General features: G+C 57.8%; 1 protein-coding gene across 6 annotated transcripts; it reads right to left on the reverse strand.

Annotated features, from left to right (window-relative positions):
- Nucleotides 1–5: 5 nt before the first annotated feature.
- PPP1R16A (protein phosphatase 1 regulatory subunit 16A) lies at nucleotides 6–23,682 on the reverse strand. 6 transcript variants are annotated; one of them, XM_027560551.1, is made up of 15 exons: nucleotides 23,574–23,658; nucleotides 7,884–8,003; nucleotides 7,572–7,697; nucleotides 6,948–7,073; nucleotides 5,428–5,660; nucleotides 4,193–5,177; nucleotides 3,068–3,138; nucleotides 2,846–2,991; nucleotides 1,855–1,958; nucleotides 1,651–1,775; nucleotides 1,443–1,568; nucleotides 1,289–1,364; nucleotides 1,086–1,215; nucleotides 760–925; nucleotides 6–577 (listed from the first exon to the last, which is right to left on the reverse strand). In XM_027560551.1, exons 6-15 carry the CDS (start codon nucleotides 4,419–4,421, stop codon nucleotides 203–205), a joined length of 1,548 nt encoding a protein of 515 aa, XP_027416352.1. In that variant the 5' UTR covers nucleotides 4,422–5,177; nucleotides 5,428–5,660; nucleotides 6,948–7,073; nucleotides 7,572–7,697; nucleotides 7,884–8,003; nucleotides 23,574–23,658; the 3' UTR covers nucleotides 6–202. The 6 variants fall into 6 exon arrangements, with proteins under 6 accessions (XP_027416352.1, XP_027416350.1, XP_027416351.1 ...); XM_027560549.1 differs by lacking the exon at nucleotides 5,428–5,660 and having other exon boundaries at nucleotides 23,574–23,682; XM_027560550.1 differs by lacking the exons at nucleotides 5,428–5,660; nucleotides 23,574–23,658 and adding an exon at nucleotides 23,369–23,560.
- Nucleotides 23,683–23,696: the final 14 nt, after the last annotated feature.

Raw genomic sequence — 23,696 nt, forward strand, 5'->3', positions numbered from 1 at the left:
CAAGGCAGTGGCAGAAGAGCCCTTTATCGAGAGTCACAGAACAACACTAGGTCTCTGCAGCCAGCGGTCTCCCAGGTACAGCTTCTGCCCCAGGTCTATTCCTCAGGGAGACTGGCAGCCTGGCCTGGGACATGCACTGGGCACGCAGAGCAGGAGCGCAGGGCTGGGCAGTGGGACCTTCGTCACCCCAGCCACCAGCCCCTCACATGAGCAGGCAGCACGGTCTCTTCTCCACGGGGGCCTCCTCTGAGGGGGCTGTGAGTTTGAGCAGGGGCGGGTCTCCACTCGCCCCACAGCCACTCTCCGGCTGGGGGGTCTCAGTGTCCACAGGCAGGCCAGCCTCAGCAGCCTCGGGCCCCTCAGCTGGGGGTCGTTGCAGCTTGGCAGCGGCCCGCTGGCGCTTGAGATCTGCCAGGGTGTGGTGGGCCTTGGCACGCACCAAGGCGTCAGGGGAGGCGCTCTCCAGGGGGCTCAGCTGGTAGGAGACACTCCGGTCCAGCCGCTTGGAGTACAGGTGCCGTGCTGGGGCGCCCCCCACTCGGCCGTTGTGCGGCCTGGCCTCTTCGGGGTCCTCCTCCTGTGGGGGAAGTGTGGCCTGGAGGCCATCAGCAGGCGCGCTCTGGCCCAGGGCCCCAGGCAGCACGGTGGTCCAGGAGCCGAAACAAGGGTGGGGGTGGAGCTGACCCCCGAGCGTGTGGCTCTTGTGTTTGAGGACAGGGTCACTGGCCCTACCAGGGTGTGGGATCGGGCCAGGCTCACCTCCAGGGGTGGCGGCTGGAGCTCTGCGTCGGTCTGGCGGTCCTCATCCTCTTCCGATGGCTCGGGGCTGGCAGGCGGGGGCTGCTGCCACACGATGGCCTCCTGGGCGTGCTCCCTGCGGTACAGGCTGGTGCGCTGGATCAGGCTCACCCGCCTCACCACCTTCCTAGGGGCGCAAAGAGAGGGTGTGGGAAGACATCGCCTTCCCTGCGGACTCTGCCCGGGCTGGCACCCTGGGCTGCCAGCTGACCTCAGCGAGGACAAAGCCCTGGGCCCAGCCCACGGGGTGGGGCCGCGGGGGCCTGGCGGGTGGGGCAGGCACTCACCCACGGCTGCCGGCGCTGGAGGTGCGGCGGCGCAGCAGGGAGCGCTGGCGGCCCTGGGCACGCAGGAGGGCATCGTGCTTGTGCTTCAGCTCCAGCAGCTTGGCGCGCACCTCCTCGTCCCCGCACACGTCTGTGGAGGAGCCGGAGGGTCATGGGCCCCGCCACGCGCCCCCTACACCGCGAGGACGCGGCCCCCGGCTCACCGAGAGGCGTCTCATCCATCAAGGACTTGCCGTTCAGGTCAGCCCCATGTGCCACGAGCAGCTCCACCAGGCGCACCTGTGGGCCAGAGTGACGGGGCTGCTGAGGCCTGCAGAACCTGCGGGCTCATCAGCCCCGCCGTCCACGGGCACTCACCTGGCCCCAGTAGGCCGCCGCGTGCAGCGGCTCCCAGCCATCGCGGTCCTTGGCACTCAGGCTGGCCTGGTGCTCCAGCAGCAGGGCGGCCGCCTCGCTGAACCCGTTGGCCGCGGCGATGTGCAGCTGCAGGCACACCGCCTGCACCTGAGTCCCGGCTCGGCTTGGGGAGCACCCTCCCCCGCCCAGCCCGGTGCCACGTCCTCACCAGCGTGGCCCCATGGTCCCGGGGGGCGTCAAGGTTGGCCCCCGCCTGCAGCAGGTTCCGGATGTCCTCCAGCATGTGCAGCTCCGGCAGGGCCCGGGCCTGCTCGATGCTGTCCTGGGTGATGCCTGCGGGGCGGGGCACTCAGGGCTCGCTCTCCCAGAGCAGCCTCCCCCACCGCGGGCAGGGGGGAGGGGGTGCCCTCACCTCGGCTGGCCATGGCTGTCTCCAGGCAGTCCAGCGTCTGCTCGTCCTCACACAGGTCGTAGGGCATGTTCCCATCCGTGTTGACTGCCAGGAGGTCAGCACCACTGTGGAGAGGATGGACAGGGTGCTGGTCACGGGGCCCTTGTGTCAGGAGGGAGGCCCCCACCTCGGGCAGTGCACTGTGGGGCTGCGACCGAGGGGCCCGGGCTTCTGCTGAGCTGAGAGGCAGCCCTGCTGGATGCCCCTGTGTCTGTCCTTGTGCTGCTGGACTGTCAGGTGTTCTGAGCTCCCAGGCCCTGGCTGCCATGAATGCATCCAGTGGGTCCACCCGCCCCAAGGGGTGCCAAGATTCTGGGTGTCCCAGGCACTCTGCAGGGAGCGGGGTGTCCTCTGTGGAGAGGAGTGGAGTGGGGCTGGGGGCTGCACACCCACCCCTCCCCACGGCCAGGCATCTGTGTGTGAGCGGGGGTATGGTCATCCACCCGCACACCCACCTCCGACGCCCTGCAAGGCCAGCTGAGGGGGGCTCCTGGATCCTGGTGAAGCTGACCACCCTCTCCATTCACCAAGGCAGGTGTTCAGGAGCCCAGCCCTGCTCTGCCCGCCCCATTAATGGCCCCACCAGTGTCCAGGTATCCCCTTGCCAATTCCTCCCTTGTGACTCTGACCAGAGTGGCATTTCTGTGCAGACCCTGGGAAGGTTAGACAACCAGAGTGGGAGGTCAAAGCCTGCCCTCAGGGAGCTCCCACAGGCGGAGGGCCATGCTGCCCTGCGGGGTGCCAGTTCCCTGCGGAGGCAGCACTGTGGGCTATGTCAGGCCCCAGCTGTGCGCACTGGGGTGCAGGCAGGGCATACCAGGGCAGTGGAGACAGAGACCCAGGGGAGAAGCCTGGGCTGTCTCCACACGAGCTGCCCCTGCGGGAAGGTCCTGCCTGCCCTGGCCTGATAGAGATGCCCGCTCTGGTCGCCCACACTCCCAGCGGGCCCTACCGAGCAATGAGCAGCTCCACCAGGCGCAGGTGGCCACAGGTGGCCGCGGCGTGCAACGGTGTCCAGCACTCGCTGTCGCGGGCATTGACCCGGGCCCCAGCTTCCAGGAGCTGCTGCACCATCTCCCGGAAGTCGTCGATGCAGCTCTGTGGAGCAGGCAGCCTGAGTGTCCGAGCCCACACCATGGCCCCAGCCTCCCCTCCCACCGCCAGCGGGGCTGACCTGATGCAGGGCTGTCAGGCCATCCTCATTGGCCAGGTCAGGGCTGACCCCGCTCTCGAGGAACTGGCGAACTGCGGGGAGGACAGAGGCGGTCAGGGCTCGGGAGCGGAAGTTGGCTGCAGGCCCGTGAGTCCTGCTCAGGCCCCTGCCCAGGGTACCTGGGTCACGTGCTGTGCTGTAGCCAGGACAGCAGAGGAGCACAAGGCAGGAGGGACCCAGAGCCCAGGCCGAGGGCTCGGGGCTGGGCCCCCAGGCAGGGTATAGACAGACAACAGCCCCCTGCCTCAGCCTCAACCTCAGAACGCCTTCCCAGTTAGGGCCTTCCAGCCTTCCGACTCCTCCCAGAAAGGGCCCCCCAGGCCTGGGGGCTGGCATGCACCCTCAGACACCTCTTGGTCAGGTCCCGTGTCCCCCCAGCCTTACACGCTCACACTCACATGCACCCCTCCACTGGTACTTGCAGCCCCCTCCCTGCACCTCGGTGGCCAAGACTGAAGGCCCAGGGTACCCAGGCCCAGCCCTCCCCAGCTGCACCCCCTGCCCCACAGCTCCTGTTTGCTGGCCGACCCACGGCCGCCATGCCCAGCCCCCTTTCCCTGCTCTGGGCACACCCTGCCGCTCCTTGCCCTCTGCACCCGAGCTGCCACAGCAGAGGCCCCGCCCTGGAGGGAGACAGAAGGAGTCCTCAGGAGCCTCCCTGGGAGGGCAGAGGGACTGAGAGCGGGTACAGGGCAGTGGCAGGAAGGTGGTCCTGCCCAGCCTGTGCTCCAGGAAGGCTCCGAGGGGGAAGGAAGAAGTCAGAGGCAGAACTGAGGGCAGACGTCGAGGGGGTCCTGCTGGGCAGCCCTGCACCCTGGGTCTAATCTGCCGGGGGGTGGTGGGACATGTGTCCTTTATGGAGGCGAAGGCTCAGAACCCAGGCAGGCAGGCATCGTGGGCAACCCCCAGCACCCTGGCCAGAGGCAGAGAAGATGGCGGCTCCCAGCCCACCCCGCCTTGGCCCCTGGCCCAGCAGGGCCCTCTGCGGGCTGCCCTGGGCTCCTACCAGGGGGCTGCGGCTCCTGAGGCCTGCGTGAGGAGTGGGGACAGGGCTGCTGGCCCGGCCCGGACTTCAGCCACACTCACCTTCTTCCAGGTCATTCCGGGCAGCCGCCTCGAGGAGGGTGACGCTGGGCGGGAAGAGCACCCGTTTCTGCGGCCGGCTGCTGGCCCTCCGGCCCTGCGCCTCCTTCTCAGCCCGGGCCCACATCTTCACCTGCTGGGCCCGTCGCTTCTGGGCGTGCTTGAGCCGTTCCTGTGTGCTCATCCTGCTCACCACGGGCATCTCTGCCAGCAGTTCCAGGTGCTCGGCCATGGCGGGGGCTGCCTGCCGCGGGGGCTGAGGGGGGCACCGGCCAGGGCAGCACAGGGGCCAGGCTGGGCCTAAGGCAGGGGGCAGCCGGCTGGATTGGAGCCCTCGGGGGCATCCCCTCCCGAGGTTCGTGGCCTCTGTGCCTGGCAAGGCTGGGTCAGGAGGCCTCACGCTGTGACCAGGCCCAGGCAGGTGTGAGGGCCACGGGCCCCAGGCAGAAAGGTGGCGTGGGACGGCACCTGCAGCCCGCCTCCCGGGGCCCGAGCACCTTGGCCGCTCGATAGGCAGGGCCTCCCTCCCGCGTGGGGTCAGGAGGACACCCTGCAGGAAGCAGGCGGGACCTGGCCAGCGTCAGTCCAGGGTCTGAAGCTAATCACCCAGATGACAAGGCTACAGCTCCCGGCTCCTTACACAGGGGCAGGGCAGGGCAGGGCAGGGCAGGGCAGGGTACACACTCCTGGGAGCCCAGAGAGCCCTTGCCTTCCAGTCTTAGGAGACCAGGTGGGGTCCAGGGGCAGCCATGGCCAGGCCTTCCTCCCCTACCGCCCCCCGGGGCGTCAGTGCTAAGAGGAGGTGCAGCAGGAGGGAGGGCTGGGCGGGTGTGTGTCCAGAGTCCGGGGGTCCTGGCCCCCGGCACCCGGGGCTGATGCTCTCTAGGCAGGCAGGGCACCCAGGGCCCGGCAACTGTGTCTTCAGGAAGGGTCCCCTCTGGAGTAGCCAGTGGCCGAGCTGCACACACAGGTACTCCCTCCTGCCGGCCTGAGAGGAGGAGGCAGGAAGCCGTCAGGGCTGGACAGGGACAGGCCGGCCCCCCCAGAGCCCCGCCCTGCCCACAGAGAACCTTGCACGGCCCGCATTCTGGCCCCACACTCAGCATTTCTCTGCAGCTCAGAGTAAAGAGCAGGAGGACAGCACGCCTGCTCACAGCAGGCCTCCAGCCGGGTGGCCCCTCAAGGCCCCACGTCGGCCCTTGACCCGTGTGCCCTCGGGCTGGGCTAGGCAAGCTCACTTTCTCCTGCAGCTCTGCCAGACTCCTGAGGGTGCCCAGGCCATCCTGCTCCTCAGCTGCAGAGGGTGGAGGGCACGGCCTGTCCTGGCCATGAGCTGCTCACCGCTCGAGTCTGGGCCTCTTCCTTGCCAGGCTTTCTAGTTCAGGCCATTCAATGCCCCCTCAGCTGTCCTGGGCTACATGCAAGCCCTGCTTGTGTGAACATGGGCGCAGTGGCCTGCCCGACCTGGGAGCTGTCAGGACAGACAGCCGGGCAAGCAGCTGGGCTGCAGCACAGCCCCACAGTCCCCACCATGGACTGTCCTGCCCAGCATGCCTGGGGTGGTCACTGGGCATGGTCTCAGGACACTGCTCAGGAGGCCGTGGCCAGGCTCCACCTAGAAGGTGCCCCGTGCAGCTCAGCCTGACCACCTGGAGTCCCCCTTCCCACTCGGACAGACCTCATGGCCATCTAGAGACTGACCAACCTTCCTTTGACCAGACTTGTACTAGTGAGTGCCCATTCCTTCTGGAAGGAAACTGTCCTGGGCCAGATCAGGTCAGGTCAGGCCTCTCCAGCCTGGGGACCCCCAGTGTACCCAGAGCCTCGCTTCTTGGGTCTGCCTGGCCCTGGACGTGGCTGGCACTCCACTATCCCCTCTGCGAGCCTGGCCTCAGAGGCTTCCTGGGGACAGGATGGGGGACCAGTGAGGCCAGGAAAGTGCTCTCCAGGTAGCACCCCTGCTCCGGGCAGCCCACCCCCTGCTGGCCAGCTCTGCCAACTGCAGGGCCGGCACAGGAGCTGCCCAGACTGCCTGCCTGGGTTTCCCGGGGCCCCATGTCCTGCCTCTGCCTGCTCCCCACCCATGAGGCCCCGGCCAGACCCAGGTGTGACAGGGCTTTCTGCCTCCCTGCTGGCCACTCACAGGTCTCTCATGCTCCCCTGGAGGGACTGGGCACCCCCTCCTGCCCACATGTAGGACGTACATCTCTCTGGAGTTGGCCTTGGGGCCTGCCAGGGAAGCCAGCCTGAACAGCCTGCCCCACAAGACCATAAGGAAGGAGCAAGGCCGGCTGCCTTCTGCCTGGGCCTTGTCCCTGCCCCATCGCTACTGCCCAGGGCGGGCAGGAAGGGCGGGGGCTCGACAGAGACCTGCTCCCTGCGGCCCCCACACCCTCGCCAGGCAGTGTGCCCTGGAGCCAGGCACTCACCCCCACACTGGGGGCCCACCTGCCTGAATCCCCAGGTCCCTTCTGGGTTCCTTCAGCAGTGCTCCTTGCAGGAAGCTGCCTAAGGGCGGTCTCTCTGTGACCTTGGGCCTCTGGACTGCCTCCCCTGAGAGAAAGGTGACCCATTGGCACCCAGGGACCCCGGGCAGTGGGCATCCGTCCTGGGAGCATCTCCGTGGAGGGCAGCATGGTGCTCAGCCCCACCTGGGCTGAGTCTAAGCTCTCTGCCCGCTCCCCCACCCAGCCTCTGCCCTCTCTGCCACCTCCCCCAGCCACAGTCCAGGAACAGCCCCCTGGAGCTGAAGACTCACCCCTGACTGAGCCACAGAGGCCAGCACAGCTCGGCAGAGCCCCGGCAACACCTCACCACACCCAGGCTGAGGGGGGCTGAGCAGGGCAGCTACAGCCTCAGTCCACAAATCCTGCCCCAAGCCTCCCTGGAATGTCAAACAGAGATAATCTGCACGATTTTTCCAGTTCTCAGCTCCACGCCTGGGGTGTGGGACGAGGCGGGAGGAGCTTTCTGGAAGGACCACGAAGACTGCCCCCCTCCTCTGAGCCAGCACCAGGGGAAGGCCTGAGTCTGTTGGGAGTGGCCCTGGGCCCTCAGGATGGACAGACCCACGCCTAGCCTGAGTGCCTTGGGGGCCCCTCCACACCTACAGCCACCCTGCTCCAGTGTCTCCACCCTCCACCTGGGAAACTGAGGCCAGGCCTGAACTCTGGTGCTCTGCTGAGACTCCCCCATGCTGCCTCATGCCTACGCCCAGCATCTGTGTGAGAATCAAGGTCACAGCAAGAGCCCAGCGCCAGGGCGCTGGGACCTGGGGTGGGCCATGGGGGTGGGGTGGGGGGCCTGACCTGCGGGGAGTGGCATGACCTGTGGGGGGGCGTGACCTGCAGGGAGGGAGAAGGTATGGAGGGAGGGTGCCCACCTTCCCACAGGTTCTGGGGCTTCACATCCTGACTGCTGGGGCTGGTCCCTGTGGCTTTATCTACAAGAGCAAATGGTGGGGCAGGCGTGCTCCTCGCTCTGGGAAGGGTGAGGCGTGCGGCACCACCTGCAGTCACACAGAAACGCGCCCTCAGCAGGGCAGGTCATGGGGCCAGGGCTCCGGAGGCCGTGGGGCCAGGGCTCTGTGGCCAAAACCCTGAGACAGATCTGACCCCGCCCGGTCGCAGGCAGGGACTGGGAGGCAGGACTCCCCTGACCCCGGCTCTGGCCTCCTGGCCCCAACTCAGCTCACCTGGGATGCCGCCAATCCCCGCCTCACGGCCAGCTGCCAAGGGCACGAGTCTGTCGCGGGCACCGCTTGTCCCCGCCGGCTGCGCGCCCGCCGGGTCTGTCCCCGAGGCTAAGCTGGAACCTGGAGGGAGGCCTCGAGTCAGTGCCGCTCAGGGAAGGGGCCGAGGCCCCAAGGCAGGGCCCGACTCCTAACCCTTGTCTGGCCACGCAGCTCTGGGGGGCCCTGGGTGGGGTGAGGGGCATGGGCCTCTGTGCAGGCACAGGCTGGGCTCCACGAGGAGGAGAGCATGGTGCCCAGGCTCTGTGCTGGCCCCGTGATGGGTCCACCTGGCGGGCCTGGGGGGGGCGGGTGGCACCAGCCGTGTGGGGACAGACAGCGGAGCCATGAGCGGCTGAAGGCAGGGGCTGGGCCGAGCGGCTGGACGGCGGCGGGCAGGGGCGCCCACGCTGGCGTGGCAAGCATGGAAGGCCTGCTCGCCTTCCGTGATCTGGGGGTGCTGCCAAGGGCGCCATCATCACAACATGCGTGCAGGGCAGCCCCCAGCAGGCCTGCTCTGGAAGGCTCCAGAGGCTAGACCCGCAGCATGCGTGTCAGGCCTGCCGCCGCCGCAGCTCTCAAGCCTTCCTCGTCTACCTCAGGGTCATGACACGAGGCCCTGAGGGGTGTATGAGGGAGCTACCTATACACTACCATGAAAAGGTCACCAAGAAACAGTGTTCAGTGAAGAACCGGGGACTCACAATCTGTACGTGAGACAGAGCTTCGCTGTGAATACGCCTGTAAACCTGAATCAGCCACAGGCCTGGGGGGGCTGCAGGGACCGCGGGCACCGAGAGCTCGGGGCCACTCCTGCTGTTTGGCTTCTGAGCCGCGTGAGGGCAGGTCTCTTCTAAACAATGTTAACTGCTCTGTCTGGGGAGGGCAGGTGTGAGCACGGCTGTCAGGTATCCGGTCAGCCTGGCGGGGGGGGGGGGGGGGGGGGGGGGGCGGGGCGGGGACAGAACAGGCCCAACAGGCTGTGGGAGCCACAGAGGCTTCCAGATGCATGAGAGCCGGCAGGAGACACACGGGGACCCAGATGACCGCCTGCTGGGGAGGGGTGCGGGGGGAGTGCCCTGGGAGGAGGGCCAGCAAGGGGCAGATGGAGGAGGGAGGCCCCCAAGAACTGGGACGGGGAGCATCCAAGGTGAGCAGGGCCACAGACGCCCCTGAAAGGGGGCCCGGAAGGGAGGGGTCTGCGGAGGCACAGACGGGGGAGCTGCGCAGGGCTGGGGAGGGGTCTGCAGGAGGCATGGGGGCAGCAAGCACCGCAGACACAGCCGTGCGGAGGGACAACCGCAGGAGGCCCGGACCATCCGCGTGACCCCAGTAAGGGCTGGGCCTTTCTAGCCTGACACAAAACCCAGAAACCAAAAGGGAAATTAACAAATCCCATCCTGCTAGACTTTTTTTATGTCCGCACTGTGAAAACAAAACAAAGCCTATAAAATTAAAATACAGACGGTCAACTGGGTAAAAACACTTGCAGTGAACAGGACAAAGTGGTCTTCACATCAGTTAGGATGGCTTCACACAGAGACGGAGCACGGATCCTACTGGAAACACCAGGCCTGTACTCAATCAGTACAGGCAAGCTGGAAGCAGGATACGGCAGTCCGGAGAGGCCCCTGCCCACTCATGGACAGCATCTATGAGTGGATCACAAAGATTGAGGGCATCAGCCAGGAGAATGTACCTACTGAGTGCCTACTGAAGTGTAGAGAGCCTTCGACCTGCTCAGCCAAGGTGCCGCCCTGCAGGCAGCCCGCCCAGCACACCAGCGGTCTCCTCACATGACTCGGCCGCAGTCCAGAGGCAGGGCCCTGCCACCCTAGAGCCTCTCCGGGCACGAGAGGCAGGCAGCACGCAGGCTGCAGAAGAGAAGCAGCCCCGCTCCCCACCCTGACACCCCCCCAGAGTCAGGCACAGCTCAGTCTTTGCTCTCCCCCTTCCCGCCAGCCTTCTCTGGGGGCTGCTTTTTCTCTCCCCACCTCGCCCCCAGGCCTGGAAGTGCCATCCCCTGTTCCTGCTTCAGCCCGCAAGCCCCTGAGTCCTGGCTGACACGCCCATTGGCTGCACCGACCACCCACCCCAGCCCTTGCCATGTCAGGTCCAAATTCCTGGTAGGCTCGATATCCCTGTGGACCACCCTTCAGCCCCTGCCCCTCGGTGATGACCTCATCCTCGGGCTCAGTGGTACCCTGGACCCCATCACCTCCGGGAACTCCCCCAACCCCGCCCCGGCATTTCAGTTCCACAGCCGGGCTCTCTGCTGCCACCCTCTCCCAGCTTACTCCTGACCGCAGCACCCTAGAGCCCCAGCCTCACAGGCTCCCAGGCCCTGAGCTTGTGGGAAAGTCCTGCCTGGCCCAACACAACGGCTTTGAGTCAGAATGTACCAGCCAAGCTGCTGACTGAAGACCAGATTCAGACTTGACAGCCCCAAAGCCTTCCATTCCCTTCTTCCTCATCCTCACATTCAGCTGCTGACATGTTTCCTGACAAGACAGAAACCATCAGAAGAAGACATCCACCTCCGTGAAAAAGCCAGCAACCACGGAGCCCATCACGGGGCCTTCACGGGCCTCGATGCCCCCCAAACCAAGGGCTCTCCAGCACCCTGGGGAGGACCCAGAACCCGGGCTCCCAGCACTAGCTCTCTGCTCCAGCCCCTTCCTATCAGCAGAGCGATGATCTCAACATAATTCAAGAAACAACAAATCCCACTGGAGGAGACGAGGATGCTTGCTACCGCTATCTCTATTCATACTGTACTGAAGGTTCTAGCCAACGCAACAGGGCAAGAAAAAGCAATAAAAGCAGCAAGAATAGGCAGGGTGAGGGACGTCCCTAGCGGTCCAGTGGTTAGGACGCGGTGCTTTCACTGATGGGGCCCAGCTTCAGTCACTGGTTGCGGAACTAAGATCACACAAGCCAGATGCTATGGCCAAAATACACACACACACACACATATAAAAGAACAGGAAGGGTAGGGAAAAACTCAATATTTGAGAATGACACATTATATATGATAAAAACCTGCAAATTCCTAAAAAACTATGAGAATATGAGAACACAGCAATAGTGATAGATACTAGGCTAATGTACAACAATAAATTATATTTGTAAATGCCAGCAACAGTTAGAAGATAAAGCTGTAACGACGCTATTTATGTCCAAGAGCATCAATGTGTATGAATAAATCTAATAAAAGATGTGCAAGACGTCCACACAGAAGACCACTGAAACTTCTGAAAGTTCACAAGAGAAGAACCAAAAGGGACAGACCACACGTAGGGTCAAAAGCCTCTGAACCATAACGGTGCCTTTTCTCCCCAAATTCACCCAAGGCTCAATGCAATCCCCGTTAAAATCTCACTAGTTCTATTTGAAACTCACACTAATTCTCCATTTAACAGGGAATGCCAAAGGGCAAGACTTGTCAGTAAAACCGTAAAAAAGGAAGACATGAAGTAATTAGATACACAGAGCGAGGGGGCACCAGGGAGTCCAGAAGCTGGCACCCGGCTACGACAGTGCAGCAGAGCAGAGGCTCACTGAGCGCGGCGGGCCAGCCGCGAGGCGCAAGGAGACGCCCACCTCACCCCCGCCCCAAGCTGTGTCCACACGTGACGGGTGAAGCCGGGACCACGGAGGCCTGACGCCGAAAGCACAGCCCTCTCGATGAATGAGACAGGTCTCGGCAAAACCGCAGTGTTCTGTCCTGCGGAGGACCTGCGGAGGAGACAGGCTGGAGACCAGGGAGCAAACGGTGATGGACACCGCGGCGGAGCCGGGCCGCGGGGGCCAGTGCCTCCCGCTGCGCCTGCGCCTTCACTCCACAACCACCACCCACAGCACCACAGCCGCCGCTCCTCCCAGGCGGACCTCCGAGGGACGGGCGGGGCGACCCACACAGCCACCCGGTGCCCACCTCCAGGAAAGAAGGAGCACCCAGGCCAAGTGAAGTGTGGCCACAGAGGCCCAGAGAAAGACACCTGGCAGGTCTGAGGACTCGGGGGCAGGTGGGCGGGTGCAGGGAGGCGCAGGGCATGGCTGGCCCTCCCCTCCAGGAGGGGCGCTGACCACACTGAAGGTGAAGCCAGGGCACAGCCCAGGCCGCTCCCTCCAGCCCGCTCCCTCCAGCCCACTCCTGCCCCAGCCCCTCTGGGTCTGCACCTCACAGGCCACTGCCTGCTGCCTTGCTCCTAGTCTGGGGTCCAGCTCTCTCCACACTCAGCCCCGGGGCATTGAAAACGCAAGCCTCAACCCAGTCACCCCTCGCCTGAAATGGTCCTAAAGCCCTGCTGACCCTGTGAGGTCCGTGCGGCTCAGCCATCCCATCGAATCCCGGGCTGGGCCCGCTCCCAGCCCGGCCCTCAGTGGCCCTGCCCACCACCCCACTATCGGGCCTGCAGGGACGGGGGTCCCTGTGCCCGAGATGGGCTTTTCCACACAGCCTCCCGCAGGGTATTGGGGTGCCCTCTTAAAATCTTTATATTGTGAAGTGTGATACTGTGAAAATGAATAAACAGAAACCTCATTTAAAAATCAAGGCAGGGGATCTCCCCAGTGCTTAGGACTCCACACTTCCACTGCATGGGGCCCAGGCTCAATCCCTGGTTGGGGAACTAAGATCCCACAAGTCATCGGGCGAGGCCAAAAAGATATATAAAATAAAACAAAAGAAATAAGATGGAGTCTGGAGGCCAGAAGGGAACACTCTCACACTCTGTCACTTCCCTTCAATTGCAGACCCCACAGGGGCAAGGTTACCACAACACAACCTGGCAGGAGGAAAGCAGATTTTCTCCCCACCTGGCAACAGCGCAGCCAATGAGAAGCCACCACACCCAGTTTCCTCCAAAGGGCTCTCCGTTCATCACAGCCCCTCACACTCCCCTTCTCCTCTGTAAGTTTCCTCTCCTTTGTTCTCTGCACTTGCCTGTGGTTCCCCATGGGCTACAGGTCCTGATTTGCAGTTGTTTGCTTCTCTGAAATAAATCCATTTCCCTGATAAAATAACTGGCTGTTTTAAATCAGTAATACAGTCCTGAAAATGCAAAAATCACAATGCACTAATAATGGAGATGCAAACTGATATGAACTCCACCCCATCAGGATGGCGCCAAGCAGCTCAGAGTCCTCCTACACGCCTCCACGTAGTGACCACCACCTCGCTTTTCTCCACACCAACACCCCCCATGCTCCTCCTGAGCTCAATCTGGTGCTGACGTGCCGGAGTTCCAGATGGAGCGGTGCCCCGTGCTCTAGGCTGCCTCACCCCCACTGTGTGGGATCCACCCACTCCAAAGTGTGCAGCTCCAGGCTTTCTGCCTTTGGCTGAGTAACAGCGCACTAGGAGCCTGTCTGCACAGCCCAGGGCACACTCTGATGGGTGTGGGCCTGTGAACACCCTGTCCACTGACACTGGTGTGCAGCCGCCAACCACAGGCTATGACATGAGTCAACAGACACTACCACTGCTCTCCAAAGCTGTACCAGTTTCTACTCCCAACAGCGATGGGGAAACAGTCCAGTTGGTTTTATTCTTTGTGTCACTCTTTGCGCAGTGGTCAGTTTGCAGTTGTCTGAGTATTAATGAGATGAGACATCTTTCTGAAAACAAGTCTCCTATATTATCTTCTAAAAGGAGGCTAATCTGCATCACATTTAGGTCTGCAGTCCACCTTGAGCTAATATTTGTGTCTGGTGTGAAGAAGGGAATCTGTGGAGTTGTAAAATATGCCTGCAAAGTAAGTGACACTCCTCCCTTCAAAAGGTAGACCTAGTCCCTCCCACTTAAAGTGTGGGTGGTGGCACTTCCGCACTTGCTCAATGCCCACCATGGTCAGAGTGTGCAAGGCGCCCTGACTGCACCCCTGTGCTCCTCCAGGCTACTCACTCTGGGGGAAGCCAGCCACCCGGAAACAGACTCTTCCCCCCAGTCAAGCCTGAGATGTGGGAGAGAAGTGCTGTATTTGGGGGCAATTTGTTGGGCATCAATATATAACTAGGACAGGCTCCAATTTCATTTTTGAAATTGATAAAGTGATAAAGCGTTAGTCAATCTGTCGTGTCTGACTCTTTGCAACCCCATGGGCTGTAGGCCACCAGGCTCCTCTGTCTGTGGGGTTCTCCAGCAAGAATACTGGAGTGGATTGCCCTTCCCTGCTCCAGGGGATCTTCCTGACTCAGGGACTGAACCCAGGTCTCCTGCATTGCAGGCAGATTCTTTACTGTCTGAGCCATCAGGGAAGCCCCTTTTTGTTCTATATTTATATCCAATTGTCCCAACACCATTATTTAAAAGTTGCTTCTCTCCATGTTGTTCTGCAGTGCCGCTTTGGTAACAAATTAAATTCCTATACACATATGTGATTCAATGGACATGAATTTGAGCAAACTCTGGGAGACAGTAAAGGACAGGGAAGCCTGGCGTGCTGCAGTTCACAGGGTCGCAAAGAGTCGGACACGACTAAACGACAGAACGACAACATACATGTGAGCCCATCAAGACTTCTGACTCTGTCCCACCAGTCCCTACAATATCTTACCCACTGTGGCTTTGTAATGAGTCTCCTCTCTAGCTCCCCAGCCCTCTTTCTTGCTGGGGGCGCACAGTCCTGCACTCCTTCTGGCCTCAGCTGCCCTTCTGACCCACCCATGAGATCTGAGTCCTTTCTCAGACTCCCCTCAGCAGTAGAACCACAGGAAAGTGAAGCCCTTTCAAAGCTGTGACCTACAAATGTGACATTTCCTTTGGCTTAGCTACAGCTGCCCAGCCTCCATCCTGTGAGGGACGATGAACCCAGGATGCTGGCACATGTGTACACGTGATGCTGGCAGCTGCCTTGGCCCGGGGCCAGAGCACGCACTGGAGGCCATTTGGACCATGTGAGGAAGAGGCTGCAAGCTCAGCAGCAGTGTTGTGGGGCTGGAAAATTGGAAGGGTCCCTCACCAGAAACCAGGGGAGCCCCAAAGCTCCCTCCTCCATTGCCTTTCCGTCTAAGTAAATCTAAAGACCAACTCACAGCAAGGTGTGAGAAGTCTAGATGGCCAAATGAAAGAAGTTAGGCAACTGGAGGTATCTGCATGTCAAAAGAGTCTTTGAGAACCAAGGATAGACGCCAGCCCTGGCCACTCTCACTGCTGAGGGCCTGGATTCCATCCCTGGTTGGGGAACTAAGATCCCACAAGCCACACAGAACAGAGGGGGAAAAGCCCAGCCCTCTCTTAGCTAAGAGGAGAAAGGACAGCTTCCAGAGGCCTGAGCACCACACCTTCCCAGCGGCCAGGCTCCAGGCTCGAAGCCCCACTGCCCACAGCCATGCCAGCCTCATGATTCCCGTGTGGTCTGGAAACGAAGGCCTGTCAATTCAGCAGTGTCCAAACCAGAATACTGGAAGTGGGCTTTGGAGAGGGCAGCACTGGAACCCTGGGTCTGCTCTCTGACTGGATGCTCAGCCTGAGAAGAAGGGGTGCACAGGCTCTGGATGGCCATGGGAGCACACACGTGTCCCCACGAACCCGGGAAAGCTAATGATCGGTTTACAGGTGCCTGATGTGAGAGGGAAGAATGGTGGGAGCCCCGCGGACGGGGGCCGGGGGGAGACATGCCACTGCGCAGGGAGAGGTGTCTGGAGCGGCCTGAGGCCAGACTCTCCAGCAGACCGGAAACAGTGCCCAACCCTGTAAGCCTGACTGCTCATCTACAGGTCCCGTGAGGGGACAGCCGGTGCACGGTGTCTGGCTCTGCAAACAGAAAGACTGACATGTCTCCAGCTTCTGTGCCACAGGGCAGTGCACTAGCGTGCAGAGTAAAACATCACTCTGCCGACCATGCAGTGTGAAACCAAAGGCGTGCTCCACTTCCGGGTGTACAAACAGAAGAACTGGAGGCCGGGACTCAGCTATTTGCACACCAATGTTCACAGAAAAACTGTTCACAATTGCTACAAAGCAGAAACAACTCCAGTGCCCAATGCCAATGGACAGATGAGGAAATAAGATGTGGTACATGCTGCTGCTGCTGCTGCTGCTAAGTCGCTTCAGTCATGTCCGACTCTGCGCGACCCCATAGATGGCAGCCCACCAGGCTCTGCCGTCCCTGGGATTCTCCAGGCAAGAATACTGGAGTGGGTTGCCATTTCCTTCTCCAATGTATGAAAGTGAAAAGTGAAAGTGAAGTCACTCAGTCAGGTCCACTTCTTCACGACCCCATGGACTGCAGCCTACCAGGCTCCTCCGTCCATGGGATTTTCCAGGCAAGAGTACTGGAGTGGGGTGCCATCACCTTCCCCAACATATACAAACACAATGGAATATTCAGCCATACAAAGGAACAAAATCCTGACACATGTCAGAAATGTATCAAATAAAAGGACACATGTATGATTTCCTTTTATATAATAGGTAAATTCAGGCATAGAAAGCAGGGGCTGGGGCAAGTGGTGTAAGGAAATAGTGTTGAATGGACAGTTTCTGTTTCAGGTCATTCAAAAGTTCTGGAAATTGAGAGTGATGATAGCTGCACAACACTGCAAATGTATTATTCAAGTAAACAGACCACATGCTGGAACGCAACACAGATTCAGTGAGTTTACACGGAATGAAAGCATATAGAGAATTTTCACTGACCACAATGGAATTAATCTAGAACTCAATAACATAAAAATATCTGGAAAAATTCCCAAATATTTGGAAACTTTAAAGCATACTTCTAAATAACCTACAGGCTAAGGAAGGAATCAAAATGGAAAGTAGAAGATACTTTGAACTGAATGAAAATGAAAACACATCAAATACAATAGATGCATTTAAAGCAGGGTTTAGCACTTCCTTAGTGGAAGAATCCACCTGCCAATGCAGAGGACACAGGTTTGGTCCCTAGTCCAGGAAGATCCCACATGCCAGGGGGCAAGTAAGCCTGTAAGCCATGACTACTGCGCCTGTGCGCTGGAACCCTCAAGCTGCAACTCCTGAAGCCCACACACCACAACTAGAAAATAGCCCCCGCTCAGCAAGAAAGACCCAGAGCAACCAAAGATAAGTAAATAAAACAAAGCAGGGTTTAGAAGAAAACTTCTAATTCTGAACGCATAAATAACAAGGATGGTCAAATCAATGACCAAAGCTTCCAACTTAGTAAGAAGCTACAAAAAAAAGAGAAAACTCAACCCAAAGTAAGTGAAGGGAATTCATAATAAGAACAAAAAATAATGAAACAGAAAATGGGGAATTGCCTGGCGGTCCAGTGGTTGGGACACCATGCTTCCACTGCAGAGGCCACAGATTCAACCCCTGGTCAAGGAACTAAGATCCCGCATGCCTTGTGAACCAAAAAAAAAAAAGAAAGAAAGAAAACAGAAAAGAAGAGAATACTGAAACTAAAAGTTGTTCCTTTGAAAATATTCATAAAATCAATAAGACTCTCACTAAACTGATCAAGAAATGCAGACAAAAATGACCAAAACTGTAAAAGAAATACAGGCTATCGCTACAGATCCTACAGACAACTAAATGGGAACGTTCTGAACAATTTATAATCATAAACTTAATTCAGGGATCAACAAACTACACCTATGGACCAAATCAGCTTACCATCTCTTTTGTAAATAAAGTTTTATTAGAAAAAACCATCCTCATTTGTTCACGTATTGTCTGTGGCTGTTGTGTGTTACACAAAGAACTGAGCAATCACAACAGAGACCATATGGCCTGAAAAGCCTAAAATATTTACTATTTGGCCCTTTATATATATATTTTTTAAAAATTCCCATGTTTGACTTAGATAAATGGGTAAATTATTTGAATGAAACACATTATCAAAATGGGGTCAAGAAGAAATAGAAAACCTGAACAGCCCTATAACTATTAAAGGAATTAAATTTCTAATTAAAAACCTTCCCACAAAGAAACTCCATAGTTTGCTATTTAAAATAAACAAGCAAATCAATAGAAGCAGAAAAAGACTTGGAAAAATTCAGTATCCATTCATGATTTTTGTTTTTATTTTTTTTTCCATTCATGATTAAAAAAAAAAAAACAAAAAACCCTAGGAAACTAGGAATAAAAGGAAAATCCCTCAGTCTGGTAAAACCCTCGGGACTGAGAACAAGGTAAAAGCATCAACTCCTGCCCCTCCTACTCAACACTGCAACCCCCAGGCAGCGCACGGAGGCACGAAATAAAGAGCAGACAGGTGGAAAGGAAGATAACTCCTTAGATGCAGGAGGCACATAGAAAGATTTGTATAAATCCTTAGATATCTATAATGGGGCTACTCGAACAAATGAATATATTTAGCAAGGTTGCAGGATACAAAGGACAGTACGCCAAAATCAAGTTTACGTCTGTGAACTAGTAACAAAGGATTGGAACATGTAAAATGTGAAATATATCATTTGCAAAATTAGCGTCTCCAAACGGAACAGACGCTGATGCTGGCTGCTGGGGGCAGAGCCTGGTCTCCTTCCCCTCAATACGGCTTGAACACAGTTAATCAGTCACTTCACTTGGACTCAGTTAATTACTTCTAAGGAACAAACGGAAACAAAGCCTGAAACCAGGAGGTACCAGCTCCGGACCAGGTCCTGGAGGGCAGTGCAGCTTGCGGGCTCTCTCCTAGACCCGGGGCCTGGGGGTGAGGCTGCCCAGAGGCCGGAAGGGCGGGGCCAAGAGCCTGGCCCGCCCTCAGAGAGCATCCCCACAGCGGGCTAGACCTGCAACCTGAACCACCCAGCCAAACCACTGTACAACTCCTGACCCACGGCAGCTGTGAGAGAACAAAACTTCATTGTTTTAAGTCATAATGTTTAAGGATAATTTCATATACAGCAATAGATAATTAATACAGAGACCTACATAAATGGAGAAATGTGTACCATGTTCTACATTCTTACAATGTCAATTCTTCTTCTAACAGATCCCTAGCTTCTGTATAAGCCCAATCAAAATGCCAGTAAGCTCTTTTTGAGAAACTGACAAACCAGTTTTCAAATTTACATAGAACTACATCATATCTTCAGAGAAGGCAATGGCACCCCACTCCAGTACTCCTGCCTGGAAAATCCCATGGACGGAGGAGCCTGGTGGGCTGCAGTCCATGGGGTTGCTAAGAGTCGGACACGACTGAAGCGACTTAGCAGCAGCAGCAGCAACATCATATCTTGAAGAGCCAAAATGATTTGAAAAAGAAAAACCAAGTTGGAAAACTACTTATACTTGACCTCAAGACTTATTTTAAAGCTAATATAATCAAATCTGCAGGATATGAGCAATAAGATCAATGAATAGAGAATCCAGAAGTCCACCCACACATACTGTCAGCAATGGAGTTAAGGCAACACAATGGGGAGAGGGTGCCCTTTCAAAATGGTGTTGGAATGCCCAGATATCCAAGGAAAACAATGACCCCTGACCTCTTGACCATTAAAGAAAGCATAAACCATAAAGAAAAAATGACAAACTGAACTTCATCAAAATTATAAGTATCTGTCTGTTTAAGACACTGGTGACAAAATTAAAAGCCAAGCCAGAGACTGAGGACATTTTTTCAATACTTGTATCTGGCAAAGGACTAGCACCCTAAACATACAAGGAATTCTTAGAGCTTGATGAGACAACCCATTTTTTATGGGTAAAAGATCTGGACACGTCACAAAATAAGATATACAAATGGCTGAGCAGGCAAATGAAAAGGTGTGCAACACCATTCATCATTAGGAAATGCCAACTCAAGGCACAACAAGCCATCAACACTCACATGAAGGGCTAAACTTCCGAAGAATGACTAAAAGACACAGAACAATTGGGAATGTGATATGACTTCCCATTTTAGAAAACAGTTTTGGCATTTTTTGTATAGAGTGAAATACAAGTACGCACTTCAACCATCATTTCTGTCATCTCAACCCAAGAGAAATGAAATGTATGTCCATGCAAAGACTGGTAAACATGAATATTCACAGCAGTTTTATTCACAATAGGCAAAAACTGGAAGGAACCGAAATGTCCATCAACAGGTGTGTGTATGGAGTAAACAGTGTACCTATACAATGGAATACCAAACCCCCCAGCAAGAAAAACAATGAACTATGGAGACATGCAGCAATCTGAATTTCCAAAACGTTCTGTCTGGCGAAAGGAAGTAAGACACAAAAGTGTTCATCCTGTATCCGTCCACTTATGTGAAATTCTAGGAAAAGAAAACAGGGACAATGAATCTATAATAACAAAAGCAGATCAGTGGTTGCCTGGGGCAGGGAGGACCGTGGACTGAGCGCAGGGAAAGGGACTTTCAGGGATGAGGGAGATGCTCTGTGTCTGGATTGTGGTGGCGTTTACAAGGAGCATACATCTATCAAAACCCACCAAATTATTTTATATAGGTGCCTTTTATTATATGTAAACTACACCTCAATAAAGTTGGGTGTAAAAAAATATAAGTATACAACCTAAGTCTTCCCCTGGCCTCTAACTCTGGTGATCGGGCCCCTCCTGGCCTTGTCTCCTCCCACACCTCTCCACTACCCACTCAGCACTGGCCTGCTTCCTGCACCTCAGGGACCTCGGCTCCATACCACAGAGGCTGGAAGCTGAGCTCGGGAACCACACTCCGGGTTTAAAGTGCCAGGAGCTGAGGGCACTGGTCAAGTTTATTGACCTCTGAGGAAATCAGTTTTCTCATCTGTAAATGGAATAATAGTACCTTCTTTATAAGGTTCTTATGAGGATTCAATGAACTAAGACACAGCACTCTTTGGTGTCTGGCACAGGGGCTGGCAAACTGACCCACTGTCTGTTTTGGTATGGCCCATGAGCTGAAAATGGTTTTGACCTTAATGATTGGCAAAGACATTAAAAGAAAAAGAATATTTGGTGACACATGAGTATTACGTGAAATTCAAGTTTCAGGGTCTGTCAGTAAAGTTTTGTGGAAACAGAGCACATTCACTCGCATATTGTCTGTGGCTGCCCTTCCACACAACGGCATAATAGCTGCCACAGGGATCACGTGGGCTGCAAAGCCTGAAACACTGACTCTCTGGCCCTTCACAGAAAAGCTCTGCTGACCCCGATCTGCCACCTCATCGTCGTGCCCTTTTCTGTCAGCTATGCCTTCTGTCTGGAAAGTTCTTCACAAGATCTCAGCATAGCTCCTTCCTTCCTGCAGCTCAGATCCCAGCTTAAACGTTGCCTCCTCAGGTCCCCTGAAGTCAACCCATCACTCTGCTGCGTCTTCACCCCGCTTCCATCGTTGCACTAGTCACTGTTTTCTTCCCTGAGCCCCGGGCCTGACCTGCAGGAAGTACCCATGACCGCAGGAGCTGATGGGTTCCCGACACTGAGGGACGGCGTGGAAGCAGACGCAGGTGAAGCCCAGCCCAGGACTGAGCCGCTGGGTGGATGAACTGTCACTCAGCTGTGAGTGCAGCTGTGCCAGGGCTGGGCTTGGCACTGGGATGCAGAGCCTGCGATGGTGACACATATAGTGCCCACGCGCCCTGAGTGCAACCCGGAGCAAACGCAGGAAGCCTGTGGCCACGGCGAGGCTGGCCACGTGCCCTGCCAGTGCAGAAGGGCCATCCAGACCTCCCAGACGGTAAGAAGGGTCTGCAGGAGCTTCACCTGAGTCCTGGAGGCTCCCAGGGCTCACCTGCTTGTCCTTCCAAAACAGGAGGAGGTTCTGGGGGTGGGTGGGGGTGAGTCTTACAAAGCACCCCACACAAAACCCACCCAAGAGCAGTGATCAGATCAAAGAATGACCAAGGTCTCAGGCAGTCCCGGCAATCTGTGTCTGTCACAGCCGCCCAGGAAGCACGCAGCCCAGACTCGCTGTCTGCCATCGGGCCTCACCACACAGCCAGCACGGGGCCCAGCAGCCGAGAGCCTCCTCCTCCCCAGCCCGCCATCCCAGGCGTCTGTGGAATTAGACTTGACTGTCCCTCTGTCCTTTTTTCTCAGTCTGATGTGCTGGCAGACACAGAGCTTGGAAAGGGAGGCAGAGGCTCACTCTCTCCCCTCTTTGCCTCCTCCACCACTACTGGAGGGGTTCAGGAGGGTGGAGGCCCGACACACATGGCAAGGTGCTCAGGAGTGGGGCGGGGACAGAGGAGGGGGGGCCAGTGTGCAAAGACAGGCATGTCGTCCTGCAGTCTCTGAGGAAGGATGTTCAGGAGGGACAAGGATCAGATCTGCATTTCGGACCCATCACTCTGCCTATGGTGAGAAGGGTGGAGTCAAAGTGCTGAGTCGGAGCCCAGAAGAGTGGCCAGGAGCAAAGGCTCCCATCCCAGAAGGAGGTGCAGGCTGCTGGTACGAGAGATGGACAGCACAGCCAGGATCTAGGCAACTGAGGAGCAAGTCTGAGAGAAGACACTACCACCCAGACATCTTGCTTTGGCTAACAGGTGGACCGGGACAGAGGCACTGGAGTGGGGAACTCTTGGGGTGCAGGTGCTGTGCTGGGTCACCACAGGCTCATCTGAGACTGAAGTTCCAAAGCTGAACGCAGTGAGATTCAGAAATCCCTAGAACACAGATACCAACGTGGAGCCCACAGGTACCAGGGCCTCTTGCTGGGCGCCTGCCAGCCCAGGAACCTTCTGGGAGAGCAGAATCCAGGCAGGTGAGGAATGAAGCCAGGGCAGGTCCGCGGAGAGCCCACAAGGAAGGAAAGATAGGCCTGCTGATGCTGCTCCATCCCAGCTCTAAGCAAAAGTCACCGGCACAGCGGAGGCAGGCAGGGAGCTGGGTGCTCAGAGCGCCACACGCCCCCCTGGCAAGGATCGCGGGGCCAGCACGGTCGAGGATCCGTCAGGGAGCCATCCGCCCATAAGGCGACTCTGGCTGCCCCTGAAGTAAGCCAGGAGGCCAGCCAGGGACACAGAAGTCCTTCCTTCACAGCTCTCCCAGGGAGAGCCCCCAGCATCGCTAGGGAGCATCCCGGGGAGCAGAGGGGCTGAGAAGAGCAGTGCGGGCCCCCACTCCACCCCCAAGCTAAGGACGGGGTAGAGAAAGGAAGGCCCAGAGTTCTGGGAAGGGCTAGCCAGAGCTCGGCCCTGGCTCCCGCTCCCCGACACCTGGAACGCCTCCGCACCCACGGAAACTAACCCCACAGTAGCCTCAGCCTCCACTGCAGGACAGGGAGGGGCTCCGCCGGCGTGGACCTTCCCGCCCAGGCCCGTGCGCCTCCGAAGCCGCGGGGGCCGGCGCTCGCCGCACAGCGATGGCTATTCCAGCCCGGACACCCATCGGTGGGCTGGAGCCCAGGATCCCCACAAGGAGGTCACTAGAATCCCTGGAAGTTAAAGAATTTGGCACAGAAGGTTCAGGTTTTTCCTCTGGCCTCGGTCCAAAGCACACACGAAGCCTGGCAAGTACCTTCTCTGCAGGCCCGAATGTCCTCAGCTGAAACGGAGGTAACTCCGGTGCTGCCTACCTGGCCAACAGGTTACACGGCTGAAAATAACCCCGCATTCGGCTCAGCCGCGAACAGCGCCCCGGCCCGGCCTTGACGGCCGCCACTCTTGGAGCCTTCCCGACCCTCAACACCCGCGCGGAGCGAGGCCTGGACCGCCTCCCGCCAGGATCCCAGCCTCCCGGTCTACCCGCCAGCCTGCAGGCCCCGGAAGTCCGCTCCTCACCTTCCGCCTCGCGCCAGCAGCCACTTCGCAGCCGATCGGAGCCGGTCCGCGGGTCCGTCTGCCCCGCGCTCCTCCCGGCGCCACGGGGGCGGGCCCGCGCCCGGCCCTTGCCATGGCAACGCG

This window comes from Bos indicus x Bos taurus, chromosome 14, assembly GCF_003369695.1.
Source record: "Bos indicus x Bos taurus breed Angus x Brahman F1 hybrid chromosome 14, Bos_hybrid_MaternalHap_v2.0, whole genome shotgun sequence".
In the NCBI taxonomy this organism is placed as follows: Eukaryota; Metazoa; Chordata; class Mammalia; order Artiodactyla; family Bovidae; genus Bos; species Bos indicus x Bos taurus.